Source organism: Notothenia rossii (genome assembly GCF_949606895.1).
Source record: "Notothenia rossii genome assembly, chromosome: 9".
NCBI classification, from domain to species: domain Eukaryota; kingdom Metazoa; phylum Chordata; class Actinopteri; order Perciformes; family Nototheniidae; genus Notothenia; species Notothenia rossii.
In genome coordinates this window covers 61,255,273-61,269,863 of record NC_136907.1, presented here as the reverse complement: position 1 = coordinate 61,269,863, position 14,591 = coordinate 61,255,273, and the positions used below count along the sequence as shown (strand labels likewise).

Below are 14,591 nucleotides of genomic sequence, written 5' to 3'. Positions count from 1 at the left end.
GTAGATATGTCTATTGAGTGAAAATGAGTGAAAATGAGCAGTTGAGCATATATGGATGGATATATTTAAATGTGGGCCTATAAATGAGAAAAGAGAAAATCCTATGATGTTTTCTGCATCAGTCATCATACTTTATTATAAATCATATCAATCTAAAATGTCCAATTCAGTAGAAGGGCTGTACAGACACACTGGTCGCAAAATTACTTAATATTTATTTGAAGATCATCCATTGCCTTTTACATAACAACAAAAATATACAATACACAGAAGATTACATTTAGTACAGAGGTAATCCATACATCCTAAAAGATAATCCAGGATAATCCCATTTTTAGTCTCCCCATAGCATCACAGTTACAAAAGTAAGGCATTGAGTAAAACACAGGAGCTGTAATGAAGACACATGCAGAGCAGTTACATTTTTACAAAGTTCCATTACGATTATAAACAATCAAATAAAGCCTTAAAGTCCAATAATACTTCATTCAGCAATATTGCAAAGACACTTATGGTTATGGATGCAATACAGCCATCATATAGAATGTAGTGTTGCAATAAATGTCAGCTGCAGCGTTCAGACAACTATTTCAGATGTGACAGCAGCAGCCCACAAAAATTGATCTTAGTCCATTGTTCCACAACATTATTCATTGTCAAAATTATACAGGATGCATAATAGCTCCACCTGAACCCCTGACCCCTCCCCCCCTCCTCCTCTCAAACTCCAGGCTTTTCATTTCGTGTAATGAGGCATGTAAACCCACACCTGAACCACACGGTTACTACCCAGCACAGCCGAAGACCCCGGCCCTATACTTTACAAGAATAACATAGGAGAGATACAAACATAACATTCAAGAGGCACATATTATGATAACAATGAGAAGATTATTCCAGGAGTGGACCAGGAGACTCCAGAGGCACAAAGGGATTGAGTTGGGGCAGATAATGAGAAAGGAGGCAGGGGTAAAGGGGCAGGTGGTGAATAAAGGCCAGTGGGGGAGGAAGGGCATAATCCACTGCTGTGTGCCCTTCCCCGCTGAAAAGACCTGTCTGTTCCGCTCCCGGTCTAAACAGAGATGGGAGGGATGAGTGGGGCGGTCTAACAAGGGGATCATGACAAGAGGAGAAAGTTGGTATTTAAGTGAACAGCACAAACCCTAGCAGTTTATAGTCAGCTTATAAAAGACTTAATTGAAACTGAAACCGGTCATTGTGTATAGGCCTTCCTCATTATTACTATATTCTTTACACAACAGTTCGGAGATAGTTATGGAGCATTTTCTGGCAGGTCTAGTGCACAGTTTCAACAGAAGCAGGTCCAAAAATACCCGAAACACAACACATCAGATTCATTTTCATGCTCCAAATGATAGGTTAGAGTAGTAAAGCAAAGTTTACCCCAGCACTTTGGAGAAAACAAATCAAAGACTGAAAATACATCGACAAACAGTTGGATAAAAGCCCACAAAACATTGTGAGCGACACTGCCAGCAGTATCAATACAGCCTGAGAAAATTAAACTGAAGGGCACTTATGGCTTTTGTGTAATGCTGAGTCATGTTACATGGTTGTGAGTTTCACTGGAATGGAAACAAATGTCTTTACAAAATGTCAAATAAATTTAAAACCCGCAAATAATAATCTTGAACATTTAACAAAATTATGCAGCATTGCGCGAAGGTTGTTTCAATTTTATTTGCATGTCAAACAGCAGTCTCAACCAACGTGGGAATCAGCTGTAAGAGACAGTGGAGTGCAGTGAGGAACTCTGGATAAATTAAATCAATAATAACGTGGCAACAGTTGGTGTTATAAAACTAGGCATATTTATGGTCGCCCTCCAGCTCTTTACAATCTACGTAACCACTTATTTTGGTCTCGAATATATATGCGTTTGTAAAAATGTCAGTTTCTCTGATCAGCAGGGGGCAAGAATGAAAACATGTTCTATACAGCAGTCAGTCAAGGTTACCGGCTGACTGATATCAGCTATTTTTCAAGTTTTATATATCTTTTCAAGAAACGTTTTCGACCTTATACAGACATGCCCCCTAAAAAAAGGATTGTTTTGTATCTGGCAAAAGATAATAGAGGTTGTGTGACAGCGTCAGTAGCTAAGAATGATCTCTCGGTCCACTAGATGGCAGTAAAGGATAGTCATACACACCAACAGAAGAAAAGCAGTCCTCCTTACTTACAAAACTTAAGCCTGAAGGCACAGTGAGAACTGGGAGTGTAGCTAATAGTGTTTGGAAGAATGCATGCATATACATGTCAGTATAAACAGTACATAAAAGAAGAAATGTAGTCTTGTAAATATAAAGTAGGTTAAGAATGAAAGAATAAAGTTGCACGTCTTAGTGTTTGAAACGGCTGCACGTCATTACAGATGTCTTTCTTGTCTCGATCTTTCTTCATCAGTCCCGGTAATGGAGGTGTAGTGTACAAAGTGCACAGGTGCATTGAGAGTGAATGTAAATACTTAAGATATTCTAAAGGCAGTCACCCAATAGTTAAGCTGTCACTAAAAATCCCTCTTTCCTTGCTATTACAACTAAATGTTGACATAATCTGACCGAATACAAAAAAAGCTCTATACTCAATAACTCCTAGGTACATATAAGGTCTTTATCTTGAGATAGTTATGCGATTACTATAATAAAGAGAAAATATCTTTTGTTTTTTTGCGAGTTTGAAATCACTACCTCTGCCCCTATTCACCCTCTCCGTTCTGCAGTTCTCATCTTGCCTGGCTGTTTTCAGTGTGGCAGAGGCACCACCACTTCCACGTAGTTGTTGGGGAAGAATCCAGATTTGCCGCGAATGGCTCCCTCGAACCAGTTCTCATCAATTTGACTGACCAAGGTGATGATGTCGCCCTCGCGGAAGCCCAGCTCGCCTTCGTTCTCTGGCTCAAAGTCATACAGGGCTTTACAACAAGGTTCAGCTGCACAGAAAGAGAGACAAAGGTGGGGGTTAAAGGAAGGAGGAACAACTAATAAGGTCACTTCATTAATTTCCCTTCAATTAGATTAGCATTTCATGTGTCACCAGTATGTTTTCCAGTATGACTGTGGAATAAAACAAGTTATGAGTTAGTCCGCAGTGAAGTAAAGGAGAATTGTTCTGAACCTTAAGATTGAAATCAATGTCATGACAGCCAAACTAATTTATTCCAAATATAACTTTTGTCAAGTCTAATCCAGAGGCATTCTACTGTTGGATTAACCCTGACTATGTCTGTATAGTGAGGAATGTAATGATTTTTCTTGAGGTTCAGAAGCTTCATCAGTTATTAGACAGGCATACATACAGATAGATACAATTCAGCAAAACCGTGACTGCAGGTAGAAAAACGATAACATTTTAGATTTAACTGACAACTTTGATTAACTACTGCAATCACTGATCACTTAAAACACAACTTGAAAGTTGTTTGCTGACAATTATATGCATCTGCAGCCTTGGACAGACAGTTATAATCACACACAACAACCCCTGTTTTGTCCTGGGACCTGACAGACTGGATCCATTAAACACCATTCAGTTATGTTAGTTCAATCCTTGAACATGACGCAGACATGCAGACACCTCTGCGCCACAGAGATGGGCTCCAGTGTGAGTGAGAGTAGTGAAGCTTTCGAGTTCCCTGTAGGTGACACGTTATCTTTTCTCACTCACGCGCTCTGCTCTTGACGGAGGTTCTTTGGAAGGCTGGACCTGGATATTGTGCTGGGGCTGGTTAATGTCGCAGAAGGAAAGACACATCAGTCTTAAGAATGAGATTGACTTGCACACATGCCTTCTTGGGAGTAGGCCTTGTGCACATATACACACACACTCAAGCATACTCTCACAACATATTTAAAAGTGAGTTTACCTGGAGAGTAGGCTGGAGGGGTTGATGCGGCTGGTGCGTATGCTCCGTTAGAGTTCTCCACCTCTCCATAGTCATACACTGGTCTGGGTTTGGGTGCGTATTCACGCCTTGGACGAGCCTGAGCGTCAGTCACCCTGCACACAATCAGAAAGAAAACACATCACCAATACAGATAGTAAATTAGCAGAATCAAAACAAATCTACTCTATTTATTATTTAGTAAAGATTGTTTTTCATTTCTGTAATAAGGGAAAAGTCAATAATAATTAATCAGTAACATTAACTGCTTTTATTCATTTTTGGTAAAAATAAAATGGTCCTGAATCTTCCCATGTCACAAGACAGAGGACACGGCCTCGACATACATAAGGCATGATGTATTGTTCAAATAGTCACGCGACACCACTGACCTTTCTCTCAGCTTGTCAGAAAGCTCCTCGAGGACCTGCGCCGCCTGTTTGTGGTACTGCAACAGAGACTCCACAAAAGAAGACAGCTGACTCACCTGCTCCACCTACAAGCAGACACAATCTATTTTAGAACAAGGCCTAACACACAAACAGCAGTGGTCCTTAAAAACAGTTCTTACACATTAGCCGTTTCTATTCTCTCATCATTCTATTTGTTTATCATTGCAGCTGTTGTTTATCAGAATTACTTCCCTCTTCTCATCTCATCATAGAATGTGTTAAAATGGTAAACACTAAGCAAAACCAGTTCGACAAGCTCAAACTTCTGCAAGTCACTGTGGAAAAGAACAAAACATGTCACCTGACACATACTGTTCTTAAAAGAAGTAACACTTGGTTTGCTAGCTGAGAAGCTGTAGGAATAAAGCATGGAGCAAGAATGTATATTATAGCAGGTACTCAATGGACTAAATACCAAACAGTTTACATTTTACGATTGTTCAGATATTGTGTTTGATAAAGTTATAATAGTGATTCTTAGGGGCAATTGAATCAGATGGCATATTAAATACACTAAATCTATTATGGATTACTGACACTGGTCATGTTTTCTTTGCCTACTTTATAAACGAGGTCATTGTAGTGTTTGCATCATTTTATAAACAACTCGAGTAGCTTTTAATGTGCCGTCTGCATTGTAACAAAGGTCAGTCTCCGCGTTACTCACATCTGTTTCCAGGAGGTTGTGCATGGAGCCTTCTGCCATCTCTTTGGACTCGTGGAACTTCTCCAGAGCCACCTTGAGCTCCTCATCTGGGATTCTACCTTGACGTTTCTTTTTATAATCATAGTCGAGACGGCGGCCCTCAAGCTTCTTCAGGTGGTGCTGAGGGGCGGAAAGAGTTGGGATTGGGAGGATGAAGTATCACATGAAGATCTAAGTATTTTCATGATCAAATTGCATTTAATTAAACCCTTATGTACCAGGACAGTAAATATTTGTTTTACTATTGCAGCTGACACACAGACTGCAGAGCTTATCGTTCACTGCCTGGCCTGTACAGGAAGCATACCAAATCTTAGACTCTACCTGAATGTCTTTGATATCCTTCTCAGCGACTGCCTGTAGCGGGTCAAGGAAGTTCTGTTTCACATCAATATCCAGAGAGTCTTTGACCTCGGCCATCCTCTTCATTGACTCCCCAATGTCTACTAGAGCTCCACCTGTACGTTCACACACACAGAGGCATTATTGAGAGAAGCAAATTCATAACTAGAGAATGCAATTCCTGAAGACATTGCTAGTGGGAATGCTTCATGCTTAAAATGTGACTCTAAACTGCTATGCTGAAATGTAATGTGTACGAAGAAAGTGAAGAATTTAGATTACAATGAAATGTGTAAGAAGAAAGTGAAGAATTTCGATTGAAATTATACATGAACACTGGGGGCTTGAATGTGTAATAAGAGAAGAAAAAAGTTTTGGGGCGTTTGGAGCATTTTCACTGAAGTTATGAGAAAACCTTGTTTCATGGCGAGCATTGTGTTGCCATGGCAACGGCATTTGAAGAAATCTCAAAACTGTCCTGTAGATGTCTTCACGGCCGGACTGTTAGCACCAATGTGAAGTTTGAGCACTTTTTAAACGTTTTCATAGTTGTTATAGCGACATCACGTTTTATGGCGAGGGATGCGTTTCCATGGAAATGGCATATGGTGAGATCTCAGATTTGGCGTAGAGCTGTTGAGGCATGGACCGGTGATATACAAGTGAAGATTGGGGGACGATTGGACCGTGTCGACTGGACTTACAGCCACATCGTGTTTCATGGCGAGTGGTCTGTCGCCATGGCAACGGCATTTGATGACACCCCATACTACGCTTAGATGCGTTGATGACTGCATCGTTACCAAACCTGTGAAGTTCTGGGCTGTTTGGAGTATTTTCACTGAACTTATGAGAAACCGTGTTTCAAGGCGAGCATTGTGTTGCCATGGCAACGTCATTTGAAGAAATCTCAAAACTGTCCCGTAGATCAGGGTTCCCCAACCCCCGGTCCGCGGACCGGTACCGGGCCGCGGAGGTGTTACTGCCGGGCCGCGAAATAGCTGTGAGTTTATCGTAATATTTGCAGAATTATAAATATATAAAAATATTTTATCAATAAAAATTCAATAGATTTTTATTTATTTTATTTTATACCAAGGCAAGTTAAGTTTATTTATATAGCACTTTTCAACACAAGGCAATTCAAAGTGCTTTTCAAAAAAATGAAAGACATTAAGAAAATGGCATTTCAAATCAGTCATTAAAAAGAAAAGTTAATAAAATAAACATTAAAAGAAAAAATACATGGATAAAAGTTACAGTGCAGTCTAAGATATGAATAGTTCAATTAAAAGCAGCGACAAAAAGAAAAGTCTTCAGCCTGGATTTAAAAATAGTAAGAGTTGCAGCGGAACTGCAGGTCATATTATTTTATCCAAAACATACAAAATAATGTGCGAAGAGAAAGTTAAAGGTGGTGCGCCAATAGGAAGTGGAGCACACAGGAGACAACCGTTTAATCGCAGACTGTTATGTTTGTGGGGGAATGGCAGTGCATACATTATTTGAGATATATTTCGAACTCTGACTTCATTTTAAGGACATTTCGGCCAGGGGTGTAGAGCTATTCACTTCATGAAATGGCTGCAGCGTCAGGAGGCAGCCTCTGAGAAGTGCAGCACCAGCGCGTACACACCGCCTTCACTGTGTTCCCCACTGCAGGCTGCTACGTTTCAACCACACACACCTCTACACACACACACACATCGAACGGCCCGATTATTCCCCCTATTACTCGTTGTATGAAGGAAATGTCCAACCACAAAGGCGCATGATGTGTGTGTGTGTTCTGCTCAGCTCTGCTGTGTGTGTGTGTGTGTATGTTTGGTGTGTTTGTGTGTGTCCAACAACGGCATTTGTTTTCAAATTACCATGAACAGTACCTAATTTACACACATCTGGCCAACTCCATAGGTATGTGGGTGTTCCCAAAAGAAGTTAGTTTAATCTTAATCTCGAAGTAGTGCTAAATGCTTTCGGAGTGCACCGGAACGAACGTCCCGGTATGACGTTATTATTGCTGGCAAACAAGCCCAGGGGTCTCAATGACATTTCAGTTATATCAATATGTGTACAGTGGTCCCAATTTGTTTTAATTGTATCCTGGTTTTAAACTGTGTTAATATGTTTTGGATGCATATTGTTCTATTATTTGTTCAGGCTGTTACATATAAATTAGCCACTGTTGCCACCTATATTAGGCTATATTATATTATATTAATATTTGTAAAGCGGTCCTAATTTTTTGTTTTAATTGTATCCTGTTTTTAAACATTGTTAATATGTTTTGGATGCATATTGGTATTTCTTCAGGCTGTTAAATACAATTAGCCTCTGTTGCCAACTGCTGGTGAGTAAATATTCAAATCAGTTAAAATTGACAACCGGTTCGCAATTTTTTTTTAATGTATCTGCCGGTCCTTGGCACAATAAAGGCTGGGAACCCCTGCCGTAGATGTCTTCATGGCTGGACTGTTAGCACACTGCTATCTAAAGTCTGCTGCTCTGAGCATATCAGTTGGAGTGATGACATCATCGTGTTCCATTACACAGGTGTTTATATTTGAGCTAAGGAGGCGTCCAGAGATCAAAGGTTTCCATTGTTCTGAATGAGAGATAAACCTCTGACATGTGAACGTTTTGTGGAAGAACCGTAACAGACATCTGTGAAATTTCAAAACGTGAAGCATTTCAAGGAAGTTGAGTATCTAAAGTGTAATTTTTGTGTAGTTTCGGGTTAATAATGTGGCCTTTTTGGCAGTTTAACTAAAAGGTGTGCGGCTGCTACCGTGAGGAAATATCTGCCTGAAATTACAATGGGGTTTAATGGAGGCATGTTGAAAGTTGTTCTCACTTCATGCCCTCAAGAGGCATTTTGTTTAATTATTTTGCTTGATTATTTGTAATTTTTCAAGCTACGAGATGTTTTCCTACGTTTGTCATGATAAATTATGTCTCAGGAATGAAGGGTTTGTGAATTATGGCAGTTTAAAAAAAAAATATGAAGGCAAATTTCAAGATTTTATACCCTCTAGCTGTGACATCACGCACTCTAGTTTATGTTAAAATCTGAAGAAAACCTCTGAAACAAGGTCTGAACAATTTTTATTATCTCTAAAAGTAAGAATCAGATTTAAAAGTTGTTTAACACGATTAATGTCACAAAGATGTGTAACATTTTAAAGTTAGAATGAGGTGAGTGAAAGTATGAATGAACAGTTAGCAGTTGAAGTCGCATGAAGATTTGTTGAATTTGTTATGAATGAGAAAAGCAATAGCCATCGATTCCCGACCGAGCTGAACGTTTTGATGTTTGAACGGAGTTTCTGCGATGTTCAATGCGGGAGGAGAAGAGGCCCAAAATAAGTAGGCGGAATAATAATAATAAACTTTTCGTGCGTAGAATAACAGTTAGTTGGAATGCTTTTAACAGCATTCCCACTAAATAATCATTGGCACTATACTAAACAGATTAATGGTCAAACCCTGAACGAACATACACCATAACATACATATTGTTTCCACCCTACAGTATATCTCATCCTCTAACTGCCTCTGTTCTTACCAAAGTTGGTGTCTTCGCCCATATCCCGTCCATACTTAGTCATGCACTCCCCCAGGAGGCCCTCAGGCTGGGGGTATCCTGGACTCTTGACCTGCCCGCGCATTTTGGACACCGTGTTGAGCATGGTAAGCTTAGCTCTTGTTGCGGGGTTGGGCTGGAGGTACTCTGTTGTTTTATTGATGACTTCAATCACTGCTTTGCTGGTAACATCGGATTTCTGGTGGTACAGGATAGAGACAGACAATAATCTATATGCCCAGATGTATGCCCTTGTGAATTTGCGACACATCTTTCAGTAAAACAAAAGAAAATATAGTTATTCTACATGTTTCTTAAGAATATATTTTTAAATGTATGTAAGTTACCCTCTCGAGGTCCCTGAAGTCTTCATCCAGTTTGGTTCCCTCTGCACCTCCAACCTTCTCACTCACCAGCTGTGAAAACAGAGATTCAAAAGACATGAAGTTAACTGAAGGATAAATACTTTCCTTATTGTCTACGGTAAAAATATTGTTTCATATTTTTTAATACACATTACAATATTGTTAACATATTACCATCTTTCACTACATTTCCTATTGGAACGCCAATTACAGAACATAACATCATTGAGCGGATGAAGGATAAGAACAGATATCTAAATATGTTCTGTCATTTACTGATTTGTTTCAACAATGATGATAAAGTATGAGGGCCATAGTATATTTTGACAGATATGAACACTAAGGGCCCCTAAGGGTCACAGAGAGGTGCCAAGGTTTTAGGGGATATTGAATAGATCCTTATTTTCCAGGCCTGGTTAACACAGTTCTCAAATTCCAAGCCATTCCCATGTTTTCCTTTAACGGAGGAACCTCAACTCCTCTCTACTGGGAGTCTGCGTTCCATAATGAATTCTGCTAAGGGTTTTCACTTTTTGCCCAATCAGGTAAGCACACACATTGCAGTTTCCTACAGTACAACCACATCCATATATGCTTTTACTAAACACACACCATACATTTATCTTCCTCTCAATTAATATCCTGATTCACACAAGGCACTCTATTTCTCCCTCAGAGCAACAAACCTTAAAATCCAGTGCAGTTGGCTGGCAGGCCAAACAGAGACTCATTGTGTGTTTTCGCATTTGGTTCAACTTTGTGCAGCTGTCGGCACCATGCTGCACACAAGACTCTATGACCAGATGGATCAATCTATCTCTTCAGTTTATACAATGCACAGGCTTGGTAAAGTTATTTTGTAGGAAACAGTCAGTGGTTCTTAAAAAGCCCAAAGCACTGATTCCCAATTGATTCATGGGCGATAATTCAGCCCAACATGTTCCCAAATTATGAAGTCTAATAAACAGCATTTTAATTGCAATGAATGAATCTCTTGGTACCAGATGTTAATTTGTGCCATGTAGAAACACAATTTCAGCAACCCATCTGGCTTTATAATTGCCAGCACAGGATTTTGTCCTCCATGACTAATAAACCTGCCGATCCTATGCAATGTAATCTATCTTGAAAATCTTGTGTTTCGATAATAGTTTTAGGAGAGAGGTTAAAAAAACGAAACCCATTTAATAAAAAGCATTTGTGTTTAGTCTTGTCTCTTGTTGACAAAAGCAAAACACAAGAAAATGACAAAAGAAACTAACATCTCTATTCGACTTTTTAAAGTATTTGTATTTTAATGTCTGAACACACTACTGCTTCTGTAACTAAATCATTTCCCAAATTGGGATCAATACAGTATATATCTATCCATCCATCCATCTATCTATAACATGATGCAGAACATTATGAAACAGCAGGTGCAAGCACCATGTGTACAATGTCAGCTTTATATGTTTGGTTGGCAATTTAGCTGAAGATTATTTTTAAATTATTTATAAAATCCAGTTTTTTTTATGGTGGTATGACTTGGAGTAACCAAGGCAACTAACTTACAGAATGGATTATACTCCACCACCCTGTTATAAGACCCTGTTTATTTGAATGACATCTGTCTAGTTAGCCTACTGACTAAAGTTGGTTTCTACTGGAAGCTGGTTTAGGCAGAGTATTCAGATAACTAAGATTCCATTACACACCTATTGAGAAAGGAGGTGTCACCAACCAGTCACATAATGCCAAAGCAAGGACCTGTTGCAAGGCAAGTGTCATCAAAACATAGGCCACCGGTTTGCAGGCTATGTGTTATTGAGCTTCATGTTTGTAGTGGCTTGTTTATAGTTTAACTGTCTTGAGAGCCAACAGTTATCTTTTTTGAACAGGTAGAATGAGTGCAACTTCCATATTGAACATACAAGGAAACCCAGATCAATTACTACAAGATTATCAGACTACTGTGAACGTCTGTACACATCATGGAGGCAATCAGACGTTTGGCAAGTCACTCCCATTTGAATTGCTTCTCTTAGTTTAATTGGGCTGATGTCAGTGTTGACTTTTGCTTTCAGTTTTTCATGTGTGAGCACATGGAAACTGTAAGGTTCATATTGCAAATGAGAAAAAAGTATGGCATTTAGATGATAGCAAATAATCCCTGTGTCTGCATGACTTTATGGATCTGTTTTATGCTAGAGATAAATAATTGACTATGTTATGCCTTTTCTTTGATAAATCCGGATAAAAGAAATGTAAAGATAAATATACATGAAAAAAAATCTCAATATAAAGGCTTATGTCATGAGATTAAACATGGCTCAAAGGTCAGCTCAGTTCTATTGTTGGAAACATAGGGGACACTTAAAACTGAGTGATGACAGAAACACGTGTTGTGAGATTTGAGCCGTAATATCACCACAACAAATTTAGTAATTTGTCATGTGTTTTGAAAACATGATGTAATCCAAGAGATAGCAAACATGAACATTACTTTGAGGTATTACAACTTAAGTGACAAATCTACCTGCTGGTAAACCAACCCAAACTAAATAAAAACACGATGAATCCACCAACAATCATAAAAAGTATCTTCCTCAGACCATCCTTTCAATGCCTGATTTATGAGTCAGTCATAGCGTTAGCCTGTAGGCATACTTAAACGTTGGATACGGGAGAAATACTAAATGTTGGACTAAATGTGGCTTGAAACTCGTTTATCAACTATTAAAGTTGACTAAGTTTACCATGTTTAACGTTATGCAACGCTCTACAAAAGTATTGCTTCATTATCGTTACAATACGTTTGGGAAGAAAAATGACAAACTAAGCAAACTACAACAATGGATTTTTAACGTTAGTATCAGTCAGTGTTAAGTTAACTAGCTACATTTACGTTACAAACATCAAAGTCTTATCGCTCTAACGTTACATTGACATACGTTAAGAGTTAACGTTGACGTAACCTGTGAGCAGAAACACATTTGACAGTTGTTGAAAAGTTTAATAACAATATAACTAGAAGTATACGAGTCCACGAGTTAAACCGTTTTATAAAGGTTACGTGTATAAATCCAAAAACAAATAAATCATATTTTACCAAGTAGGCCTGCCAATTACATACAAGTAACAGTTAGCTATCGTTAGCTTAGCCACCAATGTTTGTTTTTTTCAACAAAAAAAATCGCCCTTTTACCTGGCTCGCTTTGTAAAATTGCTTCTTAAATCCCGCGACAGACATCTTGCACCGTCAGTGTTGTCACCTGGACCTAGACGGGGAAATAATATTTTCTGTGAGTTTGTACTTTACAGGATCCAGAAAGCAGCCGAGCTACACGTCTTCAAACTTTGCACCGTGGATGTGAAACTTGCTAGGCAACCACAATTTCCTGGCCAAGCTTCATGTGGGAGGATCCATCCTGGTGGACAAAATGGGTCAACACACACTTATACACACAAGGGGCATTCTACCGAATTAGTACAAAGTGCGGTCCCACAACAAGAAAAACTATTTAACAAAACAATTAAGTTTTCAGATATAGATATTTACTAAGAATATGTTATGGTCTATTTAAACACAAGGCATTACATTAGATAGTGATAAACTTAATATATACAAAAACATCATTTATAGGGTACTTTCTATTGGGAAGTAGCTGTCCCCAACCCTGACATCTAAATGTCAATTTCTGTAAATAACACTTAAAACATTTTTTTTAAATTTTGTTCAATGGTGTATTTAGAAGATCTTTATGATTACATTCAAACAGGAGTTGGAATATTTATATTTATTGTGGGTAATATTTTTTAATAAAAAAACTACACTCAAAAAATCATGTCCCCAGTTTTCATGTCACTACTGAAACACAAGGGGTTAAGTCCAATGGCTGAGCCTGGTTTTTAGCAACACCCTTGCATTTTTTACAAGACAGTGACACTGCATCCCTGTCTCTCATGGCTGAATGGGAAGTAGCTATATCACATACTTTTGATATAAATCTGTTCCAAAATCAGAAAATCGACGTGTAACCTTAAGAATTGTCACTACCGAACACATATTATCTTCAATTAAGTAAATTTTTTCGGGGTTTTATGCAAAGTATTAGGTTTTTATGTGTTTAAACCTCTTCAAAGACGTGTATGCTAGCATTGCACTTGCTAGAATTCTTTAGTTATGCTCAATTTTAGCTAGAATCGTCACTACCGAAACAGTCACTACGAAACATATGGTTAAGTTTCGGTAATTGACGTGGTCGTTTCGGTGGTGACAAAATTGAATAGTAAGCAGGTAAATCCCATAGTTTTGAAATAAATGTGTTTTAAAGTTTGAAAATCAGTGTGTTACTTTAAAGGTCTCTTATTATACTATTGTTTGGCATATATTATAGGTCTCAGATATATAAAAAACATGTCTGAAGTGTTTTGCTCAAAATACCAAACAGATCAACAATTCTAGCCTCATTCCCCCATTTCAGTCTGTTACTAAAGTGCTGATTCTGGGTCAGCTTCAAACATTCACACTTCAACATAAGGCATGTTATGAGTTAAGATTAAGCAATAAGGTTGAGGGAATATGATACAACATTGAGAACAAAATACTGTGGTCACTACTCACTACCGAAACACTGGATGTTTTGTAAAAAATTAAGTATATTGACTTATCAACTAAAATGATATGATGCTGATTTGTTTAATGTATGTTCAATTTCAACAATCATCAACTCTGGAATCAACATGATCAGTATTATGCATTTTACAAAGAAAGTTTGCATTATGATTTTTATGAATTGTATAAATTGAACTTTGAAATTTGATTACAAATTAAATTGCATTGATTTAATTGTGAAAACCCTTAAGAAATATTTGTTAAGATACTATTTAGAGAAGGGAAGATAAAACAATCTTAAGAGGATAATATCAATTTTTTACTACAGTGTATGTACTATGTTTCGGCAGTGACCATTTTTGACAGAGGAAGAACATTCCAATGCAGTCTGAAAATACAATATAAAATGTACGGTTCTTTTACTAGATGCGTGTAATTTAGATATGGTACAAAATATATATGGACAAAGTTTTGGGGAAAAAATATACAAAATGTCACACACACACACACACACACGCACGCACGCACGCACGCACACACACACACACACACGCACGCACGCACACACACACACACACACACACACACACACACACACACACACACACACACACACACACACACACACACCGCTGTCTACTT

General features: G+C 38.3%; 1 protein-coding gene across 2 annotated transcripts; it reads right to left on the bottom strand.

Annotated features, from left to right (window-relative positions):
* Positions 1 to 198: 198 nt before the first annotated feature.
* LOC307019349 (endophilin-A2-like) lies at positions 199 to 12,749 on the bottom strand. 2 transcript variants are annotated; one of them, XM_079650163.1, is made up of 9 exons: positions 12,540 to 12,749; positions 9,335 to 9,403; positions 8,970 to 9,186; positions 5,387 to 5,520; positions 5,024 to 5,182; positions 4,297 to 4,400; positions 3,887 to 4,020; positions 3,688 to 3,744; positions 199 to 2,953 (listed from the first exon to the last, which is right to left on the bottom strand). In XM_079650163.1, exons 1-9 carry the CDS (start codon positions 12,582 to 12,584, stop codon positions 2,766 to 2,768), a joined length of 1,107 nt encoding a protein of 368 aa, XP_079506289.1. In that variant the 5' UTR covers positions 12,585 to 12,749; the 3' UTR covers positions 199 to 2,765. The 2 variants fall into 2 exon arrangements, with proteins under 2 accessions (XP_079506289.1, XP_079506290.1); XM_079650164.1 differs by lacking the exon at positions 3,688 to 3,744.
* Positions 12,750 to 14,591: the final 1,842 nt, after the last annotated feature.

Coding starts and splice junctions, on each gene's coding strand:
- LOC307019349 (XM_079650163.1), bottom strand. CDS start 12,584: ATGTCTGTCGCGGGATTTAAGAAGCAATTTTACAAAGCGAGCCAG. Junction 9,404..12,539: donor AATTTTACAAAGCGAGCCAG/GTAAAAGGGCGA, acceptor CTGTTTTCACAG/CTGGTGAGTGAGAAGGTTGG. Junction 5,183..5,386: donor AGGATATCAAAGACATTCAG/GTAGAGTCTAAG, acceptor TCCGCCCCTCAG/CACCACCTGAAGAAGCTTGA.